The sequence below is a fragment of the Harpia harpyja genome, chromosome 15 (genome assembly GCF_026419915.1).
Source record: "Harpia harpyja isolate bHarHar1 chromosome 15, bHarHar1 primary haplotype, whole genome shotgun sequence".
Classification (NCBI taxonomy): domain Eukaryota; kingdom Metazoa; phylum Chordata; class Aves; order Accipitriformes; family Accipitridae; genus Harpia; species Harpia harpyja.
The window spans coordinates 10,867,072-10,888,833 of NC_068954.1; the positions used below are offsets into that span (position 1 = coordinate 10,867,072).

The following is a 21,762-nucleotide window of genomic DNA, read 5'->3' on the forward strand; positions in this document are numbered from 1 at the left end:
AATATAGTTGGCAAGCATTAGCTACAAGTTTTCTTTAGAGATACTGTTAGATCAAAACCACCTTTTGAGACAGAAGTATCTAATTTACTATTTGATTGTAATTGAAACTGAAGTACATGACTTCATCATGGGGAGTGGCTTATGGTAAGATAATCAATTCTCTCAAACTTCTATAGAAGAAATTCTGTTTTCAGAAACTGTGATATCCAAAATCAGAAGTCTTCAAAATTTGAATTTCTGATTTTTCTTTCTAAATAATTCCTATTCTACAGTTAATTTTTCTGTGTGCATGCACAAAGATTTTATTATCCTTCAGAGGCAATAAAAAAAGAGCTTCTTTCACATAGATTATAAATAATCTATTTTTTTAATTAATTTGAAAAAAGTCTTTAGCTTTTTTAAGGATACATGAAAATCTGCTTTCACTTTTTGAAAGAATAAAATCAACCTGATTGACTTAAATGTCAGCATCACTGGAAAAAAGGTCAAGGTGCAATTTTTTTTAAGATCCAGCGCTCCCCTAATTCACTAAATTTGAAAATATGAAACTAAATTTGCTCTGCAATAGCTCACTGAAATTGTTGTGGATTGGTTTCAGAATCCATCTTAACTAAAATATTGTTCTTTCTGAGGGAGTATTTCTTTGAGCTGTGAAATTTCTTCCTCAAAACTAGAGAGACACTCAACCTCAGAAGTTAATGGCTTATAATGATTATGGGGTAATAACAATATATTGAGAGTAGAACTTTGAGAATAGAACATCTATTGACAGGTAATTAACACTTTACAAATGCTAAGAAAAAAATTGGAATTTTGTGCCAGAATATTAAAAGCACAAGATTGTTTCTTTGCCTGGTGTTTGAGTCTCTTTTGAAAAGTGATTGTAATGTGTTATCAGCTGTATGGAGTAACTTAATTTTGTTTTATTTGTTAATAAAAGTATGGGTTTGCTTGGTGAAATTAGCTCCTCAGGAGAGACTAGTATTGGGAGGGAAACTTTAATTTTACTTTGAACTTGAATAACTTTACCATTTTGCCATGCTGCGTCTCACTGTTGAGAAAGAAAGGAAGGGGAGAAACAACTCTGAATTTCCCTTTTTTATTTGTTTTTCTAAGCTTGTCATGGCTTTGAAAATTCCTTGTGGAAACCATTTTCTCAGGAAAGAGTGCACCCAGTACATTGTGTCTGCACGCTGTGGAAAAGGAGGTGGTTTGTTGCAGCAGCAGCTCTTGCTTTAGTAATATACCTTTCATATTTATGACAAACAAAAAAAGACAACACACAGAGAAGGAAGAGTGCTATTTCCTGGAAGAAAGCACAAGAAATTGTGATAATGCACTCAATTACAAGATTTCAAAAGCAACGCGTTGCTAGTAGCTTTTGTGACCTGTCTTGTGAGCTTTTCTTTGTTTGCTGCTAAGTGTACTCAGTAACATTGTGTGCAACAGATCATCTCCTTTCCAAAGGATATTTTGTCTCCAAATCTTTAATTTCGCTTTTTTCTGCATTTGTTGAAATGTAATATTGGTCATTGTTTCCATAGTGATTGATATCCACCTGGATATATGAAGATTAAAATTTTAAAGTGTCTGGGGATTTATTGCATGTTACTATATTAGCATGGTCCATTAAATTGGTCACTAACTGTATCTGTTCACGAAATATAAACTCATGTTCAGCCTAGATCGAGTAGCAAATTTTGTGTGTGCTTTCAGTTGTCAGAAATCTTGTAGAGTATTACAAACTCAACTTTTGAAAATATATTTGACTAATGGATCGCTCTTTTGTTTCCCCCCCCTACAGGTTCGATCTGTGGATGAGATGAATCATGAGTTTCAAGCTCTTGCCCTAGAATCTCGGGGAATGGGAGAGGTAATTACTGAGAGCTGAAAATCCAGTTGGTGGTTTGGAAATGTTGATACAATTTAATAAGCCTTAAATAATATGACATGAAGCAAAGAGCTTCTCTTAAGACTAAATTGACTTTTCAGACAACCAAAGATTTCTGTTCTAAGGTGAAGATAAACTAAGTGCTTTGCAGGGACACTGGGGTGGTTGCTGACTGGATCTACTGTGTTACTATGTCAGTCTTATTAGATGACTGATACTCTTGGGAAGTGACAGTGTAATTTGTTTGAAAGTTTGTGCAAGTCTATGAAATGAGGCATGTTTTCGGTGTCACTGCATCTAAGCTAGTGAAACAATTGCTTAGTAACTCTGAGAAGCCAAGGAGACTGGGATCTGAAAAATGTTTGGCTCCAGAAAAAGTGAAACTGGCATACCCTAGCAGAAATGTGTGGTAATTTACTATTTTTTTTTTTTTACTGGTAATTACTCCTTAAAAGAAGATTTTTAACCAGGGCGAAGAATGCTATTATATAATTTAGCTAGCGGGAAGAAGGACTTTTTTGGTTGGTTTGGTTTGTTTGGGTTTTTTTAAGTCAGTGTATTTTGTGGGGGGTGGAATTGAAGATCATGGAGGATGACTTAGCTCCTTCAAAAGCAGTTCCCTGAACTGTTTAGAAAGTAATCAACATGCATTAAGGTTACTGACAAGATGTGGTAATGAAATAAATTCACTGATCCTTTTGCTGGATATTTACCTAATTCAGTTGATAATTGAACCAGTGACAATATTTCAGCTTAACTTTCTTAAAATGGTGATAGGACTGTGATCTCTACAGAAACCATAAATTACTGATGAAAAACAAATGCCATGTTCTAGTTGCTGAATGTTTCTGGGCTGACACATGGCTGTTCTTACTTGATTTTTTTTTTTTTTTACTTTAATGAAGCATTTAACCAATCAGTTGGCTTTTCAGCAATTTTTGCTTCATCTAGGGTTCTATGTTGACTTTCTTGAACCATCTTCTATTTGAAAAAGCAGTAAGAGATGAAGCCCTGTTCTTTAGTAAGCTGAGTAGCCACATTGGATATGCTTGCTTCCCCCTGCCCCTCCCCAGCTCTTAAAACTCCTTTTGAAAGGTAAAGGTGTTAGTAAGGTATCTGTGATAGTACCAACAGTGTGATAGAGTGGGTGGGTAAAATTCCTATTGGTGTTTGTTCTTTTGCTGCCCATGAAGTACTCTGAAGGATTGGAAGAAGTGAAAGTGAAGGATGATACAAATGCCCTGGAATTAAATTGATATATATATGACTGCTCGTACGGATCTTCGTTTTAGGTTATCTCAGGTTGAGGGAGATATTTCTGCATGACTATGATTTTGTTTTCATGGTATTCTGTGGATCTGTGAAGATGTTTTTAAAAAAAAAGGCAACAAAAAAAACACACACAAAAAGTCAAGAGTTCTGGTACAGTTATATAGCATCAGAAATTCATACTATATTGTGACCCTGCACTTACTAGATTATTACATCTTTCATTTCAATGGAGTCTTTCAGGTATCTTGAGGTAATACAGGTTCACATAGCTAGGTTGACTTACTCAGTAATTTTCTTAATGTATTGCACAACAATAAAGTAGTTCTGGAATAGGTTCCATGGCTGGTTTAACCTTGGTTTTGGTTATAACCTTCCAAAATATTAAAGGATATGTCCTCATAAATACCCTTGTAAGCTAGAATCAGATGTGCTGCCCTCTGTCTACTTTGAAAGGTGTGAATCGGAATCGTAGAATGGTTTGGGTTGGAAGGCACCTTAAAGATCATCTAGTTCCAACCCCCCTGCCATGGGCAGGGACACCTTCCACTAGACCAGGTTGCTCAAAGCCCCATCCAACCTGGCCTTGAACACTGCCAGAGACGGGGCAGCCACAACTTCTCTGGGCAACCTGTTCCCGTGCCTCACCACCCTCACAGTGAAGAACTTCATCTTCACATCTACTCTAAATCTACCCTCTTTCAGGGTAGAAAGGGAGGTCATGTCATGTGATCTGCTTCTAGCTATTGGGAAGTTGTTCTCTTCCTCATTTTCTCTGTCTGGATAGATTTTTCTCTGAAGTGAAATTAATTTCTTGTTCATAATTGTAATCCTTCTTGGTCTTTTTTTTCCCAACTGGCAATCAATACTTGGCATTAGGAGGCTGTTAAGGCTTACTTTTCACATCATTACTAAAATCAAGACTGTCCATGAATCCTCAAGCAAGTATCTCTTCCGTGTGCTAATGTAAAGGAATATAGTACGAAATCTGTTTTCATTGTGCTATAACACGTTTTGGAAATAATACGTACTGGAAATCCTTCTGTTAAGCTATCCATCTGAGCTGCATTCAGATGGAGCATGGTATCAGTATCTGGAATAGGGCAGCATAACATGAGCCAGATGTACTGTTTCCTTGTGTTTCTGTCTTGCAATTCTTTGTTAATTTATTCTGTAAAGAAACAGACTAGTTTTATTAGCAAGAGATCTGCTGCATTGCAGGCATCATTCTCTAAATGTCTCCTAAAATTTTAGCTGTTAGTTTGGTTAAACACAGATAATGCTTCTAGCTCCAGTTCCCAAAAGCTATCATGACCCTTAAGGTCATGATAATATTCTGAAGAAATACTGACACATGGTGCTATTTCTCTTCTCTAGGCATCTGTTGTTTGCTATTTCAGGGCCAGCATAGTGGGCTTCAGGACCTTTAGTGTGACCTACTACAGGCATACATAAAATTAATTGCCAAACAGAATATAAAACTAAATCTTTATTTTTATAATTTCTATTCTTATAGAAACTTACAACGTCAAAGCACACACAGATTTCATTTCTGGGGACAGTGTATCCATTTCTGGGGTCAAAACTTCATTCAGAGAAATTGTAGAATGCTCTGTAGGAACGACTTCTGATCTTAAAAATAAATTAATAATTAAAAAATCCTTAACTCAAGAGCCAGTAATTAAGATTGCAGTTACTTATCAGAGAGCTGGTTAAGAGGCAGCTTTAGCATAATTGGTTATTATCTATGCGTAGAAAAGGGCTTTGTTTATCTGGCAGATAACGGGGATCAGTGCGGATATTGAAAAAGACACTTTTTAGCATGCTGTTGGAAGAGCTTAGTAAGAAATACGGCAACCTTTTCCATTATTTTGAATTAGGATTGGATGTATCTTTGTAAAGTTTCTTTTTTATTGGATTAAATGCAGGAAATACTGAGCAAAATGCATGTTATCACGATGATTTTTAGCTACTTGTAATAATTTGTGATGACTTCTTGATTAAGTCTTTTTCAGTAGAACTAATCAAGTGGGGGTTTTCCTTGTCTGTTCAAGAGGAACACGCTTGTTATTCTGAAAAGTACTTTTTTTTTTTTGTAGTTCCACAGTGAAATAGTTGACAGCTGCTAGGGCTGCTCATTTATATGGCAATCTAATAGCTAAAGCATCTCTTTAAAAACAGCATAGTGTATGTCATATCCATCATCTGTCAAGAATAAGTAAATAATAAATTAAATCACTGGCCCTCAGGGAGGTGCAAAATTGTAAACTTTAAAAAATTCCATTTATTTAAATATTTGAGGGACTTCTTTGTTGTGTAGAAATTTTAATGAAATTTTTTTCTGTAAATCTGTTTGATCTTCAATATGATACAGTTTAAGTTTAGCCTCTTGAGGTATAGATGATGCATTATGTTTTGTGTTAAAGATATTCTATTTTCTTTGTGTACCAGAGTACATGAAGGCCTCAAGCAGTTGAATATATCTGTTTGGAATTTGAGAGTATTTACTTTAAAAAAAAAAAAAAACAAAAACAACAAACCAAAGCAAACCTAAAGAAAACCCCAAACAACAACAAAGAACCCCAAACAACAACAACAAAATCCTCCCCAAACAACCTATACTTTTGCAGTGAGCATTATTGCTGCTTTCTACCAGTGGACAGTTTTTTTCCTCTGATAGAAATCCTGCGAATGAGTTTTGAAACCAAAACCGGTATTGCAGCATGTTCTGGTCTAAATTTGCATGTTGTTCTTAACATTGTGTTGTCTGAACACCTGTCTGATAGTGGAATTTACTAATTTCAGGGTAAGCATATTTTAAGGTGATGCTTATTTTTATGACACCCAAGATACTACTTGATCTGTTTTATTCTGACAAGGTTGTGTTAGGTTGTGACACCTTCACTTTTGTATTGCTCATAGCTCTCATCTCAGCTGGATGCATATTTGAACTTGTCTTAGACTGTATTTAAAATAAAATATGATTCTCTTTCTCAAAACCTAGGTTTCATAGATATCATGAAATGCTTGCTTTCTGTTCTACCACTATCCTACAAAATGAAAAATAAGTAGTATTGCAAACTTGTTACAGCATAAAGCTAAAAAGGATTAATAGATTGCATAGGCTGATCTGAAATTTATAATCTTTTGCTTTTAGTTGAACCACAGTTAGAAGATTCCATTAATCTATTTCTCTGTCCTCTGATGGCTAACTTCATGCCTTAAATTCGGGGTAAACTTAATATCCTGGTGCTTCCAAAGTATGTTTGGTTGACATCAGGTGATGATTCTCCTGTGCATTGAGAAAGTGGGCATCTTTGTCAGGGCAGAGTATAACACTCTTGCAAAGCGTAATACTCTCCTATAGTTTTGTTGAGGTTTGGCTGTTTATCATCCTCCACCCTGAGCCCTTCTGTGTTAATGAATTTATGTAAGGAACCCAGGGATTTCAGTAGGTTTGCTAGTCAAAATACTTTGTTTCTGGTAAGAGCTTTGGACAGCACAGAAAAACAGCAATCAGCAATCCTTAAATTACTCCAGAGGAGCTCTCATCACCTCTATTTCAGTGTTAATATTGTAGCCTGTTAATTGCAATCTTATCCTCTTCTCTAAGCTGTTTTCATGAGCTCTTTCAATACTACATGAAGAAATACCTAAAAAAATACTCTTTTTTTTTTTAGTAGTTTCATCAAGGCTCATACTAAGCAGCTGTGAAGTTCAGAAGGATTTTTTAGTTGCTTAACAGGAGAATCAAAGCTCTAGAACATACTTGTTTATTGTAAACAAAGCTTTATCAGATTACATTTTTTTTTCTAAATTCACAAAATCTAAAATTTTAAAGTGAAAGTTGTATTTTGCAAAATTTGATGGATTACAATGCTGTCTTCAGAGCTCTTCCTAGTTTGTTTTGCAAGTTGTTTTCATTGCAGTTTCAGTTGATGGACCTTGTAAAGGATGTAATACATAGTCTGAAAATACAAGTTTTTAATTGCATATTCAAGAGAAAATGTCATATGCAGAGTTTGGCGGTTTTACTGCTACCGATGGGAGAAGTTAGAGGAATAAAGTAACAGTAGTAAAATGTAAAAAGAATGCTGACATTTGAGGTAGTTTTGTGCAGTGCTTCTGTCATGTCATACTCGGTCTTCTGTCCTTGAAGACAGTACAAGAAGTGATATTGATCTGACTTGAAACTTTCTGCTTTAGAAGTAGTAATGAAAAAAAATCATACAGCTAAATGAAATCATTGGTATGTGAAACTTCAAATTTGAATGTCACAGATTTGTAATCAGCAGATCCCTATGGTCTAAAGGAGCTGACTTGCCACCATGTGTTTTAGTCGCTTTCTAAAATTTGCAACGTGACTTGTTTCTGAGTGAACATAATTTTACAATGAATTGCTGCTGTTTCTGGTTATCATGGTAGTATTAATTAAAGGCCAAGCTTTTGAGTGAACACAGAAAGAAGGCAGTGTTAGTTAAAGTTTCTGAGAAGATTAACTCGGTTTAACACAGGGATTAATTTGATTAGCTTTTTTCACAGCTGTTTCTATATTCTGTATATCTCCCTCATAACTTCAGAATCTCAGTCTGGTTGGGGTCATTTGAGCAATTTCTTTATACAGCATCAGCTTCAGTAACAACATAAGTTTTAAGTGTTTATAATTATTCCGTGGCAATGAGTGCTTCCTTATGTAACGCTGACTTTAGTATCTAAAATGAATTACTTGCATATCCTTTTAATAGTATTGCTAATTTTTGCCCATTTATAAGCCTATTTTAAATAAAACCATTTTCTCTTTTGGAACAGCTTTTACCTGCCAAAAAGTTTTGGGAACCTGATGATTCAGCAAAAGATGGACAAAAAGGGATATTCCTTGGTGATGAGTGGAGAGAGACTGCATGGGGAACTCCTCGTGAGTGATTCATGTAGATGTATTGAAAAATCAGTCGTGTTTACTAAATGTTCTTTCAAAGTAAATTAGTATTATAAATTTTAATTGTTTATTAAATTTCATTTTCCTTCAATTTTAATTGTGAAAATGTATCCTACACTGGTGGTTGTGTGCCAATAACACTTTTTGAAACTGGGATTTGGATTTTTTTATTGAATTTAATTTTGGTCCTGTTTAATATCGCCTCTGTAATGAAATGCAAAAACATTACAAGTTATATTTTAAAAAAATACAATAGTTTTATTTATTTGTTTGTTTTTAACAGACCATTCTATGTCCCAACCTATTATGGTACAGAGAAAGCCTGGACAGGGTTTTCATGGAAACAGTGAAGTAAATGCTGTATTGTCTCCACGATCAGAAAGTGGTGGCCTTGGAGTGAGCATGGTAGAATATGTGTTAAGTTCCTCTCCAGCTGATAAATTGGATTCCCGGTTTAGGAAAGGAGCTTTTGTAAGTAATGCAGTGTGTTAAGCTTGCCTAGTTACCTACTACGGTCTTACTGTCTTATATGGTTGCATTTTCTACTGTATTTGTCCATTTTCCTTTTTTAACTCTTCTCTTTAGAAAGAAGCGTGTAGTTGCTATCTGTCTGTCTGTCTTGGTTGGAGTGGGCAGAAGAGGGAAGTGGTTTGGGAATCTTGACTGAATAGCTGTCTTTAAAAAAGTACTTTCCTAACACCTTTAAATAAAGATAGGAAGAAGATTGCAAATAACTTAATTTAAAATGTGTGATGGGCTTTATTCTAGATCTTCCTATTCTATGTTTCCATATGGGTTTGTTTTGTACTAGATGTTTTAACCTTATAAAATAAACTTTATCTAATTTGAAGTGTTACTGCTTTAACAGCACCGCTATAGTTAAGGTTGAGTTAGCTCTTCCATTATAAATCTTGGCATTCCTTTTCACATTTTGGCAGTTGTTAATTGCATTTGGTTGAAACTTGATGACCAAGTTACCCACCAAATGCAATTTCATTGAAAACAAACTGTTTGTATTGTTTACGTGCGCTGTAGTGTAGAATTAGGTCACCTTGTGGTGCTCCTATTGTGTTCTGTTCAATATTCAGAATCAAACAGATTCTTTTTCCTCAGGGCACTAGAGATGCTGAAACAGATGGACCTGAGAAAGGAGATCAGAAAGGCAAGGCTTCTCCATTTGAGGAGGACAAAAACAGAGATCTTAAACAAGGAGATGATGAGGATGTTACTAAAATAAATGGCAGAGGTTTGCCAAATGGAATGGATGCCGATTGCAAAGATTTTAAGTAAGCTTTTAACTGTTTCTCAAGAAGACGAGCATGTCTCTTAAGGGCATTATTACAGTTCCGGTTTGTGTGTCAGCTTTAAACATTACCCAGCTGCAGACTGATTCTTCCTACTTCACGTCCTCCCTTTCCCACTGTGCCACGTGTTTCTTAGGATGTCATTAATGTATGTGTCACTTCTCATGAGACAAATTCATCTTAATATAGTAATTATTCAAAGTAAAATGGGTACCTTCAAAATGTGGTGAATTAGAGGGATGAAAACTTTAACCCTTTTAATTTCAAACTAAATTCCTTTTTCTCTCTGCTTCTTTTTAATACTCTATAACTTTTGCATCTGATTGTTGTTGTAGAGAGTAAGTCCTACAGAATTTTAATCTTCCTTCTAATTTTGCTAGTGGATACCACAGCCTAACACAATTATTTCCCCCAAAAAGTCTTGATAGAAACCATTTATTTGACTAAGGAGAAACAATGTATTTCCCTATTCACATAGTTAAATGTCATCTATTCACAATATGGAATGGTGTTGTGGTTTGGTTGTTTACTTAGGGGGAAAAAAAAATTGGACCAAGCTTGAGCTTTTGAACTGTGAACTCCTATATGACAGCACAGCCAGACGGTTTTTTCCTAATACTAAGCTGCATTTTAAATTGGGTATTTTTAAAGGACTAATCTTTGTTTTTTAAATGACTGTGATGCATTTGTAACTGTCATACAGAAGAATTAACAAGATCAGAAAACTAGAGTGCTGCTCATAAATTTGTATTAATGTGATGAACGTGACTGAATAGTTGTGGTTTCATTAGTTCATAATTGAACAAGTATATTAAAATGCATGTTTGAATCCCATACGTAAGTATTTCCTACCCTTTAAAAAATGTATTTACCTGAGGCTTAGGAGGGATTCTTCAAATCTATTTTTCAAGATGTATTATTGAAAAGAATATAATACCAAGCACATTTGAGAGCTCAAATTAGCTCCTTTCGGATGCATGCTGCAATACGCACAATAAACAAAGTTACCTTCAATATTATATGTGGAAAATGCAGATTAAATTTTGTCCTGCTTTTCTTTACCAGTATCTACTTCAATTTTGAAATAGTTGCTTGTGTAGTACCTTTTGCGTTATTTAAAGAGAGAAATTTTTAAAAAATACACAAGTGCAAAAAAGCATCCAAAGCCAGTAAATGTCTTCAAAAAAAAAAAAAAAAAGCCATCTAATTTAAATGGTCTGTGTAAAGTGGTGGTATAAAGCCCTCCAAACAGAGGTTTATAATTGAAGTATTGACACAACTTTAACTATAGCAACAGAACAGCACCAATATAAGGAGCAACTTATATTAGGTAAACATAAGTATTAACAAAAAAACTTTGTCCTGTCCTCCTCCTTGTATTTTTATTGTACTTGCAGCTTTTTTTAAACTACAATATGTACTGAAATAACTGCCTTTTTTCTTTTTGTTCTTCACTTTGTTGATACTGTATGTCACTTGGGAAGAATAAGGAATATTAAATGGCTTCAAACTCAAGTTTTGTACATTGAGCAAGACATGTTTGCTGGCTAGGATACTTAGATGGTAGCCAGTATGTTATAGATGATTGTCATGAGGTTGGTTGTTACATTAAAATAAATCCAGTGTAACTGTTTTATCTTTGAAGTATTTTGTCCAAAGTAATAGATCATACAGTATTGTTGAATAAACTCACTAAAAGATTGCTTTCTAGCTACACAGTCTTTAGGGTTGGAATCAGCGAATACCAAAGTTCTAGCAGATTTTTTTGCATTAATCTTGTGCTTCAGTGAGGAACAGATGTACTTCAACTTTGGAGCCCTGAAGAGGGAGGAGAACAGGTAGTACTAAGGCTATGTCTCTATCCTAGAATTAGCAGTGTACCATACTCATCTGGCAGTGTACTGCTCGACTAAGTGTAGTTTCATCCTGCAAGGTGGCATTTTGTATCTGAGCCCAGTTTTCACAAATAAAGCAAACTTAACTGGAAGTTGTCTGTTTCCTGAGAAACAATACATAATTAGCGAGTTCTGCCAACACCATAATGCTGTTAAGGGATCATAGATTCTGTCACACAACTCCTTCCTAGTAGTTGACTTAGATTTTTGCCAGTAAAAATTGATAGTCCAAACAATGTGGCCTGACACAGAAGGTGAAGTACCGCTCCAAATTAAGGTACCCTGAATCTAACCAAATACAGGGTTGGGAATCTGTTTAGGATGTGAATCTGTTGACATGTCTCTTGAGGTGTTTGCCTGTAGGTGTCTATAGGTGCACAGAAATTCCCCTGTAGTCAGTGGGGATTTAGTCAATGTGGCTGGTGGAGATGAGAACAATTCATCTTTCACCCTGAAGTAAACACCTAGTGACTGGTCAGTTGAGTTGCTGTCTAGGCTCTGTCAACGGTATTGACTAGATTTTCACTGCCTCTGATGGGAATTTAAACACTAGTGCACCTAGAGATGTGTAAGTGTAGCTATCTACATCTCAGTCACCACCAGCCCTTCATATTTAGAAATTGAACTTTCAGGGGTTTGGCATAGTAAACAATTTCCAGCTCTGTATCTGTCTTACTGTCAACAGAAATAAAACATATATGTTTTCCTCCATCCTAAAGATTTTCTTCTGGAACAACAGGCTATATTTATTCTTGGAAATAAATAATTCTTGGAAACTGGGACAGAATCAATGAGATTATATTAGGAACACTTTTTTTTTCTCCTGACCAATCATATGGTGTAGTGTAGTCTATTAAATGAGTTGTGTAGGAAATGAAATGTTTTAGTCAAATGCTAAATGAGGCAGTTGTTAGTCCATTTTACTTAAGGTAAAAAATGTATTGTTTGCTTTTGAGATGTGAAAGATACTTGCTATATTGTATGTTTGTCTTTGCCAGTTGAAGTTTTATTGTCTCTTTCTCTCCTTTGGCGTGAGATGCAGTTAGCCTTTTCCTTTTTTCTTTTTCTCTTTTTTTTTAATTTCTCTTCAGTAAGTTTTCTAATAATTCCTGTTGCTCCCAAAATGCAATAAAGAGCCATCCCAAAAGTTACAGGTGACCACAGTTCACTCCATTTCACTCAAAACAGCCTCAAAGATGAGTTTGTTTTTCTCAGTGATTTGAAGAGCTGTATAGTCTTAAAGTTTAAAAAAATAAATAAAATTATGCCTATCTTGAATTTCTTCTAAACAGTCGTACCCCTGGAAGTCGACAAGCCTCCCCAACAGAAGTAGCTGAACGCTTGGGCCCCAATCCCAGCACCACAGAAGGATTAGGTCCACTTCCCAATCCTACAGCCCACAAGCCTCTGGTAGAAGAATTCTCAAATCCAGAAAATCAGAATCTAGATGCCATGGAACAAGTTGGTCTTGATTCTCTACAGTTTGACTATCCTGGCAATCAGGTACAAATGGACTCTTCAGGAGCTACTGTAGGACTCTTTGACTACAATTCTCAGCAGCAGGTTAGTACTGGACTTGAAAACATGGCAAATTGGTCCTTTAAGTTGTGTGTCATCCTCTTCGATAATCCGTCATTTAAGCATATAATGCATTTGATTTTGTTTTGTCTGTGACTTAGTCAAAGGCAAATAAATGTATATTTAATCTAGAAGAATATTGGTGCATAATTTTCTAGTTTAGTAACTTATTAGGATAGAATCTTGGTTTAAAATCTTTTTCTGTAAGTAAATCCCAGTATGTTATAGCCCTCACTTTTGAAAACTGAAATGCATCTTTTTTTATCTTTTCCAATAGCTTTTCCAGAGGACTAATGCTCTGACTGTTCAACAGTTAACAGCAGCCCAGCAGCAGCAATACGCACTGGCTGCAGCTCAGCAGCCACACATAGGTGAGGTTTTTGTAAAGTACAGCAGGCATCCCTGGCAAAAGTGGGTGTGTTGCTTTGGTATAATCATTTCAGTTTTACCCATGGTATTCTAATTCAAATAGATACTGATCAGTTGGCCCTTTTTAGCAGTTCTCCTGAAAACTGCTCAGAATGACTGCATAAGGCTGTCCTGTCCTTAGAGAAAGTTTTCTGTTGTGTAAATTTTTGCCTGCTTTGAACTGTTGTTCACAAAGAAATAAAAATTATTTTTGCTTGTGTAGCACAATAGTTGAATTTTGATGGGAGAAAAAGTAAAAGCTTTCCTGCTATAAGTAGTGATAGAAACACTAGCTTTATTTACTCAAATAACAAAAATAGACAGTTCTGTTATTCTGTTGCAGTTTAGTATTTTTGATAATCCAGTTAAAAACCATTGTATAGTAGGATTTTGAAATCAGACTTTTGTGTTAATTCATTCTTCCTTGTTAATGGGACTTTTTAAGCAGATAGCTCTTTATTCTTGTTGGGTACCTTTCTCTGTGATGGAATTAATTCTTTAGCAAGTACTTTTTTCTGTCTCTTTAAAGTAATCCAGTGAATTAATTAAACACAAAGTTCTTTGTGCTGGCAACTCAACAAGGAGGCTATAATTCAGTGACAACGGTTTTATCTCCCTCTGGGGAAGCTGTGTGTTTAGGGTGAGGGGGGGTGGAACTCACATGGAAGCGATTCGTTATTTAAGGAAGGAGCTCCTCAGATTATGACACTGTAGGGCAGATTTAAAGATTCCTGTCCTTCCCACTCTCCACCACTAGGTTGTTGAGGTGTGTGCACCTATCTCCTTCCTCTTCAAGGGGAAAAGAGTTCTCAGGATCAGAAGGGCAGACAGAAATAGAAAGCAGCATCTCCAAAGGGATGTGTCCATATTCTCCTGCAATATGGTGACAGTTGTGTTTTCCCACCAGCTTGTTTAGCTAGATTGTGAGGTCTGTTCAGAGAGGGATCAGCACCCTGTAGCTGGGGTTTAAAAGTGGCAGCTCTTTAGTGTTTATGTGGCTGATTAATACAGCCTTAGAGCTGGGAGCATGGCAGATTGAGACATTTGTGCGAATCCACAAGTCCTGTCTTTGGCTTCTACAGTGCAGAGAAGCCCCTACAGTGCAGAGAAGCCCCTACTTTGTATAAAGTGCTGACTGAGCAGTCAGCTGTATCTTGCCCCTTTGAAATGCAGCCTCTTCTGATATGCATATTAATAGAAATTTAGCAAAAAGCCTCCTATTTGGAAGGAGGAACATAGCTTGATGTGCTACGCTTGCTGGACCAGTTGCTGCTTCAGTGTTGGAGAAAGTACGTGAACCTGACTGACAGGGGAAACTCTGGGTAGTGATGCTTTGTTTGACTGAGTTTCTTCGGTTGTCTCCTTCCATTATGATCCTTTATATCAAATTTGGATTCTTGAAAGTAAGATTAGCATCCCATAACTGGCTGTTTAAAACCTAGGTATCCAATTCAAACTACCTGGTTAGATTTTTTTTTTTTCCCCTATTGTCAGTGAAAAGAGATTTGTATCTCTAGCAGGTGATTCATTCTATCTGGCAGATTCACTTAAGACAGTAGATTATTTGTCTGATACAGATTTAGTTGTAAGACTAGTGTAACTTTTAGATAGTTAAAACTGGACAAGGTAAATTCCACTTAGAATAATCTCTTCTATATAAGGGTGGGTAGATACATATGAGAGAAGTTTCCTTGGAGTCTGTAGATCCAGCAAAACAAAGCTGTTGGGCCTTGCGATTAGTAAGAAAAGACTGGTGAGAAGACATAGAAGTGTTGATTTTTGTAATGGTGTACCTGCTCTTAGAAACTTCGAAAGTACAAGCAGTTCTGATTTTAACAGATATAGTTTGAATATGACGATGCTTGCTAAGTATGTTAGCTGTAATTAAACTCTGTTTATTACTGTAGCAGGCGTATTCTCAGCAGGCTTGGCTCCAGCTGCTTTTGTGCCAAACCCATACATTATCAGTGCTGCTCCTCCAGGTACTGACCCATACACTGCAGCTGGATTAGCTGCAGCAGCTACCCTAGCAGGTAACTGAACACTTTCTAGTGTCTATCTTGATAATTTTACTGAACGAAATTAGAAAAAAGCTGAAATCCATCCTGTTTATTCTCTGTAAATGTATTTCTAGGAAGGAGGGACTTGTAGGAAAATTAATATTGTGGTTTTGAAAATTTTCACTAAAATGTAAAGAGATTCAGTTTCTGTTATATATGGATTCTGAGTATTTCTTTCCACTGGATTTTATATACAACAATTAAGTTTCTTCTGTTGTAAAAATGTTTATCCTTAATAAGATTTCATCTGACATTAGTAGTATGTATTGTTTTCAAAAGATGAGATAGCTAGCCTTTCCTTGTATGTTTTTACTCGGTGCATTAATTTTCTAATTCCACGTTTTCTCATTCCCAGTGGGCATGAGAATAAAGATGACCTCCAGCGTGCTAAAAGGCCCAGACAACAGATAAACCCCAAGTCCAGGAAAATCTCTTAAAAAGCTAATGGGTATCACTGTGAAACAACACTACTGAGTATTTAAGTCCCAGCTAGAGCTCAGACCTGAGCATAGCATTTTGAAAAAAACCCTCTTATCTCCAGTTGGTGGTTTCACAGGAAAGGCAGTAGAAAGAACTAAAATATATGTATACATAATGCATTATGTGTACAATACAATGACATAGAGAGCTCACTTCTCTACAGATTCTTTATCAATAGACTGGAAGAGGTAAATGTGCTCTCTCTGAAGAGCGTGATGTGGTAGGCAGGGGAGGGAAAGGCAATAGTTGTGTTTATGAGCAAAAGAAGCATACAGAAAGGAGGAATAATAGATGATCAAAGTCTCAGTGTATCACTATCAGGAGAGTGAACTTGGTTCATTCTGTGGTGTTCTGAAGTGATCTTTTTTCCAACTATGGAAACTTTTGAGTGTTCTTTGGTATACAAGCTTTGATTACTTTAAGTTTTTTCTTTGTCATCTGAGTCTCACAAGGGTGTTTATTTTTTTCATAGAGAAGGTATGGTTTGATGTGAGTACTTTAACCCATATGTGTGCATGTATCATTTTGGCTAATATGGGAATTCATTTCTTTTTAATACTGATTCCTATTTTGACGTATAGAAGATAGACTAATGAGGGATGCTGCAAACGATATAAACAATTATTTTAACTGGCTGAAACAGATGGAATAATCATGTTTTCTGGTTTTAGGTCCTGCTGTGGTTCCGCCTCAGTATTATGGTGTTCCATGGGGGGTGTATCCAGCCAATTTATTTCAGCAGCAAGCTGCAGCAGCAAATACCACAGCAAATCAGCAAGCGGCTTCACAGGCACAACAGGGACAGCAACCGGTATGTCCTTCATAAAAAAGAGATGCACATTTTAAAGCCTTACCTTAATATTCTCAGTATATAAGGATCACCTTCTAGAAAATTATACATAATTCAGATGTGTCGTATCAAATAATAAATGAATATTAAAAATTCTCAATTTCCTTATATTACTGATTGTCTTTAAAAATTCACTTACTGCAATACTTAATATTCAGCTTATTTTGCATTCCCAATTTTTAAAATAAAAACCATGAAAAATAGTTCCTTTAATCCAGGTTACTGTGCTGTTATGTTTATGTCTAGGTAATGCTATCTGCACAGTTACTCAAAAATTAATGTAAAGTTAAAAACTAATCTAGAAAGCTAACATAAGTGGATGAAAAGGGATGTTTTAGGAGGATATTTTTCTTTTAAGCTTGGGAAAAAAAATTATTGGTGTTTTATTAATTAGCTGGGAAATGGAATGTTACAGGTTTTTCTTTGTCTCTTTAAAAAGTAGGGAAATAAAGGTGTTATCAGTAGTTTTTTTGCTTCATGGGGAAGAAGGATTGCCCTGCATATCTTTCTGTGACAGGATAACTGTATTACAATGTCATCATATGCCATATGTTATTTTTGCCTTGTTAAATCAAGAAGAAGCAATTGTTACAAGAACTTGTTGAAAATCCCATTTCTTTAAGTAACTTTAAAAAAAAAAGCAAGCTAATTTGCTATTGTTACTCTGGATCCATTTTTAAAACCATTATATGATCTTTCAGTATAAACAAATGGCCTTTTTCCACAAAGGGAAAACCCAAATCTTATGATGATCTTATGCTTGAATGAATGTAAATGGTGTGGTTTGGGTTTTTTGGGGTGTTTTTTTTTTTTTTTTTTTACTGGCAATATGGTTAAGTTTCATGCCATTCTTGTAAATTTGAGAAGTGACTTTGAGTTACCATGAAGTTCCAGAGTACCTTCATCACTGCTTTGATATTCAGGTGCATCTTTCTTCCTACTGATTATTGTTATCAGTGAACTGCTTTCATAACTGAATGTATATCATCCCTCCAGTGTTTTTTTTTTTCTTTCTCCATAAAATTAATATCCAATTTCTGCAAAGCACATGTGAGATACTTTGTGGGGATATATTGTAAATTGTACTTCTCTTATTTTGGACCTGGAAAGGATTATATTAACCAAGAAGAATAGAATAGTTGCAAGAATTTAGATTGCTTTTCAATCGGATTCCCAGAGATACGCTGTCAGAACATAATAAGCCTGTGTTGCGTGGTGATGGAGTGTTATATGAATTCTTAAAATTTAGTGGGTGCATTTTTTACAGCACTGTTGGCAGTGTAGTGTTAATTATTTAGATGAGTTACTACAAGCTCTGAAGTATTCAGACTTACATCATTAATTGCCTGAAAATAATGTAAACAAATGCATTTATCAGGGAAGGACATGTGTTCAGTTAATAAATAATGTGATCATAAACGTATCACTCTTACAGATTTTCTTCCTTGCTTTATACTCATTACCATCAATGGAACATACATGATTCTGCTGTCCAGAGCAGGGCAGATACTTTATTGTCACATTTGTCAGCAAACTAGTTTATGCCTTTTATTCTTTGTATATATCCTTGAAACTAATAGGGTGGAGTATTCCCAAAATGAAACTCAAAGCTAAGTGGCATCAAATATGCAAAGCAACTGTTCTAGACCTCTTTCAGAATATAATGGGCTTGCTTTCTTTTAAGGAAAGGGTGTTGTTTTGGTCTTTTTGAGGTTCTGCGAGCTGGAGCAACTCAGCGCCCCCTTACTCCCAATCAGGGTCAGCAAGGGCAGCAGGCAGAGTCACTTGCAGCAGCTGCAGCAGCAAATCCAGCTTTGGCTTTTGGTCAGGGTCTTGCTACAGGCATGCCAGGTATGTATGTTATCAGTGGATTAAGAGAATCACTAAAAGTTAAAATACTGGTGTTATTAAATAACAGATTAACTATCAAAGTCCTGTTATGTTTATGATAAGCTGCTTAAAATTGTGGTTTATGTAGTTTTATGTTGTTCAGTTGGATTAAAATACTGGCACGGGATTCTTAGAGCACAAGAAATTCCTCTAGCATTTTTTATTTGGAGCGTTTTCTCTGTATTTGTTGTTACAAATGTATGCACAAGGAGTATCTAGATTTTTGCAGGATAATTTCATATACATGCTGTCTTAAAAGGTCATGAGTTGTCTCATTACTCTGCAACAGGGAGTATTAATTTGTCTTTCTGAAGTTATTTTTTACTTGTGGCATATAATAACAATAACAACAATAATAAATCTAAAATTCAGAATCCAAAATTAGGAAATTTAAAAGAAAGTGACTGCTTAATCATCCCTGAAGATCACAACATGCTTGAAGTGGAAGCACTCCAAAGCTTGGAGCCTCAGATCCTTTTAGCATGCGTGGCTTCTGACTTATTCAGGGGATGGTTATTCTGAGTCTCAGTACATGTGTCATAAATGCACAATGTGTTAGCGTAAAGTTCAGCATCACTTTTAAGTGTTTGGTACAATTACCTGAGCAAGAAAACTTAAGTATACTTGGCCGTTCTTCAGTACGAAAGTTAAGATTTTACATAGTTAAGTTAGGTAATGTTGATGGTAGCTGCAAATGCTTTTGACTTGTACAGGTTCTCTCCTCTGTCAGCACTACTGTGAAATGCCTCACAACCTATGGAAGTCAGAGTTAATTTGTTGCTGGATGCTGCAGGACTGCATTGTGCGCTTTGCCTCACACGACCAGATTTTACACCTCTAGCTGCAGAACAGACTGGCTCTTGTGTTTTTCTTGTCTGTTTTGTTTTAAACTGCCATTTTTGTTTCTTCTCATGCAATAGTATCTTCAGCTTTTAGCATATTTCACCTGAGAATCAGCAAAGTGTGCTGTCACAGCACCTGTCAAGTGGTATCTCTGTACTCACCAAAGCATGGAGAAGGCCTGCAAACACTGAGGCATACCAGACATGCTATAAGCATCTTTGCAAAAGCCTCAAAGGCTTAGCTATACCAGTTTTTGTATGTTTGGGGGGTGGGTGGGTGGTGTTTGTTTATATTTAGTTATTAGGTCTTGCTTTGGACATGGAGCTCTAAGACTATGGAGTGGTCCGTGCCTTGTAAAAAGCCTGTGACATGTAGCTTGAGTCAGATGACCATCTAAGACCTTGACCCAGCCCAAATTTGTGACTTCATTGTAGGAAGATGTAAAAAGAGCATTATTTTCAAAAAGAAAAGTATCTATCTTGGTTCAAGGGTAGTTCTTAAAACACACAATAAGGCCCCCTCCCCAAATGGGTGATTGAAAGTAATACTGAGTGGTCACATACATAAACTCAGTAATGCAAGAGCCTGTCCTGTGAAGACGAGACCTGAAGACTTTTTTCCTCCTCCATGAGCCCCCAAGAGGTTTTTCCATGAGGGCAGGAACCTTTTTATTCAATTTCCATTGTAGGCCGCTTCTTCGTCCCATCTGCTGCATGCCTGAATGGCTAGAGAAAAACTTTATTCATGGGAACATATTTGAGACTGTTCTGTAATAGGAATTGTGTGCAACTGGCTTTTAGCCTTACTGACCACACTGTTACAGGGAATGGGGCTCAAAATATAAACAAAAAGGACGTTTGTCTTTTCAATCATCATAAGTTGGTTTCATAGTGAGTTATGGGGAGCGCTGGTGACTTCTCTTTCTAGGTGAAGAAGGAGGATATGGGATGATGAAATGAATACAAGCCATTTTAGATGGGAATCATGATACTGTTTTAGATGTCTGTATTTGAGCTAGATACTTAAGGCTCCTTTTACAGCTACTGAAGAGAAATAGGAACTTTTAGTCTTGATTCATCTGACTCTATTTTAGTTACCTGATTTATCCTAAAGTGGGTTTTGCTCCAGAGGTGCCTTATTCTATTCACTTACTATAAAATTGAGTCAAGATCACTAAATTACATCTGGATACCAAAATGTGATTAAGTGAATCCCAGGTAGTAACTAACCACTGAACAACACATACAATGTAACAAACAAGCAGAAAGTGTGTGGAATTCTTGTTTCAATGGACTTAGATGTTTTACAAGAAAGTGTAGGTCCAAATTGAATTTCAAGCTTTTGAATATTCCTTGCAGAGAGGACATTTGTAGTTTGGCTTCACTGCGAGCTAATGAATGAGAGTATATTAGTCAGCTCATCCATACTGCTGTCTTTAAATTGTTTCAGCTGCTTTCTTCTTGCCACAGCCTTCATGTTGGATGAAATTAATGAGCTATCCCAACTGTGGGATTGTTTTATTTTTCAAATTTGATATTTCCAGTATTTCCATCTTAATTTAGGGAGGTGTATTCATGTAGCATGTAAGGCTCATATTTCATCCTAAGTGCAAAGAGAAATTGTCTGAAATCCAGGTTACTTTTCATGTAATGTTTTTAAGTTTCTTTTCAGAAAAATTCAGGTCCTTTTTTAAAACCATCAAAAGTGAAATATATGTTGCATTGGAGTTACGCAATTACATTTTAAATTCTTCCAGTCCTAATTTAGCAAGTCTTTCACTAACAAGGATTCTTAAAAACCAGACAGTTTCTGATTGAATAAATGTGCAAGACAAAGTCAGAGGGTACTCCCAATTTCATAATAATATGATGAGTATACATTCTTTTCTATGAATAAAACCAGCCCTCATCACAGACAACGGCTGGACATGCTGTACAGAGGCTGCAGAGCTGCTCAGTTTACCCTAAAATAGATGTCTAGCAGCCCGTCAGCTGAATCCCTCCGGAGGCTTCATTGACTGCATTGGCTAGATCAGATGCAACTTAGTTTTATTGAATCCATGCAAGTGAAGCTGTTAGCACTGACTGTAATGGTGCATCTAGCATGCAGGTGGGCACATAAATTGCATTGTCCGAAAAACATGTATAAAACAAAATCAACCATTTCTGTCTATTGGCATTGCATTTTTTATTACCTAGAGGAATTTGAAGTGTGACATTGCAGTGGGTCATGCATTCCAGGTAGTATGAAATAGAAGTCAAATTTAATTGTGGCAGACATACAGGGAGTTACAGTATTGGCAAAGTTATAATGGTTATAGAAAGTATAAATTATTTACTGGGAGGATAGTAAGCTCCG

The 21,762-nt window shown here is 36.0% G+C and overlaps 1 protein-coding gene across 10 annotated transcripts in view; it reads left to right on the top strand.

The window, feature by feature from the left end:
- Positions 1-21,762, top strand: part of PUM2 (pumilio RNA binding family member 2) — a 77,490-nt gene that overhangs the window by 27,430 nt on the left and 28,298 nt on the right. For 8 of the 10 annotated variants that reach the window (XM_052810268.1, XM_052810269.1, XM_052810267.1 and 5 more), the window contains exons 2-10: positions 1,805-1,873; positions 7,970-8,075; positions 8,380-8,567; positions 9,210-9,382; positions 12,588-12,858; positions 13,151-13,244; positions 15,189-15,314; positions 16,493-16,632; positions 18,384-18,522. In XM_052810268.1, the coding sequence (XP_052666228.1) occupies positions 1,823-1,873; positions 7,970-8,075; positions 8,380-8,567; positions 9,210-9,382; positions 12,588-12,858; positions 13,151-13,244; positions 15,189-15,314; positions 16,493-16,632; positions 18,384-18,522 (1,288 nt within the window). In that variant the 5' untranslated portion in view covers positions 1,805-1,822. The remainder of the gene's footprint in view (positions 1-1,804; positions 1,874-7,969; positions 8,076-8,379; positions 8,568-9,209; positions 9,383-12,587; positions 12,859-13,150; positions 13,245-15,188; positions 15,315-16,492; positions 16,633-18,383; positions 18,523-21,762) is intronic. The other 2 variants (XM_052810264.1, XM_052810266.1) reach the window with 1 other exon arrangement.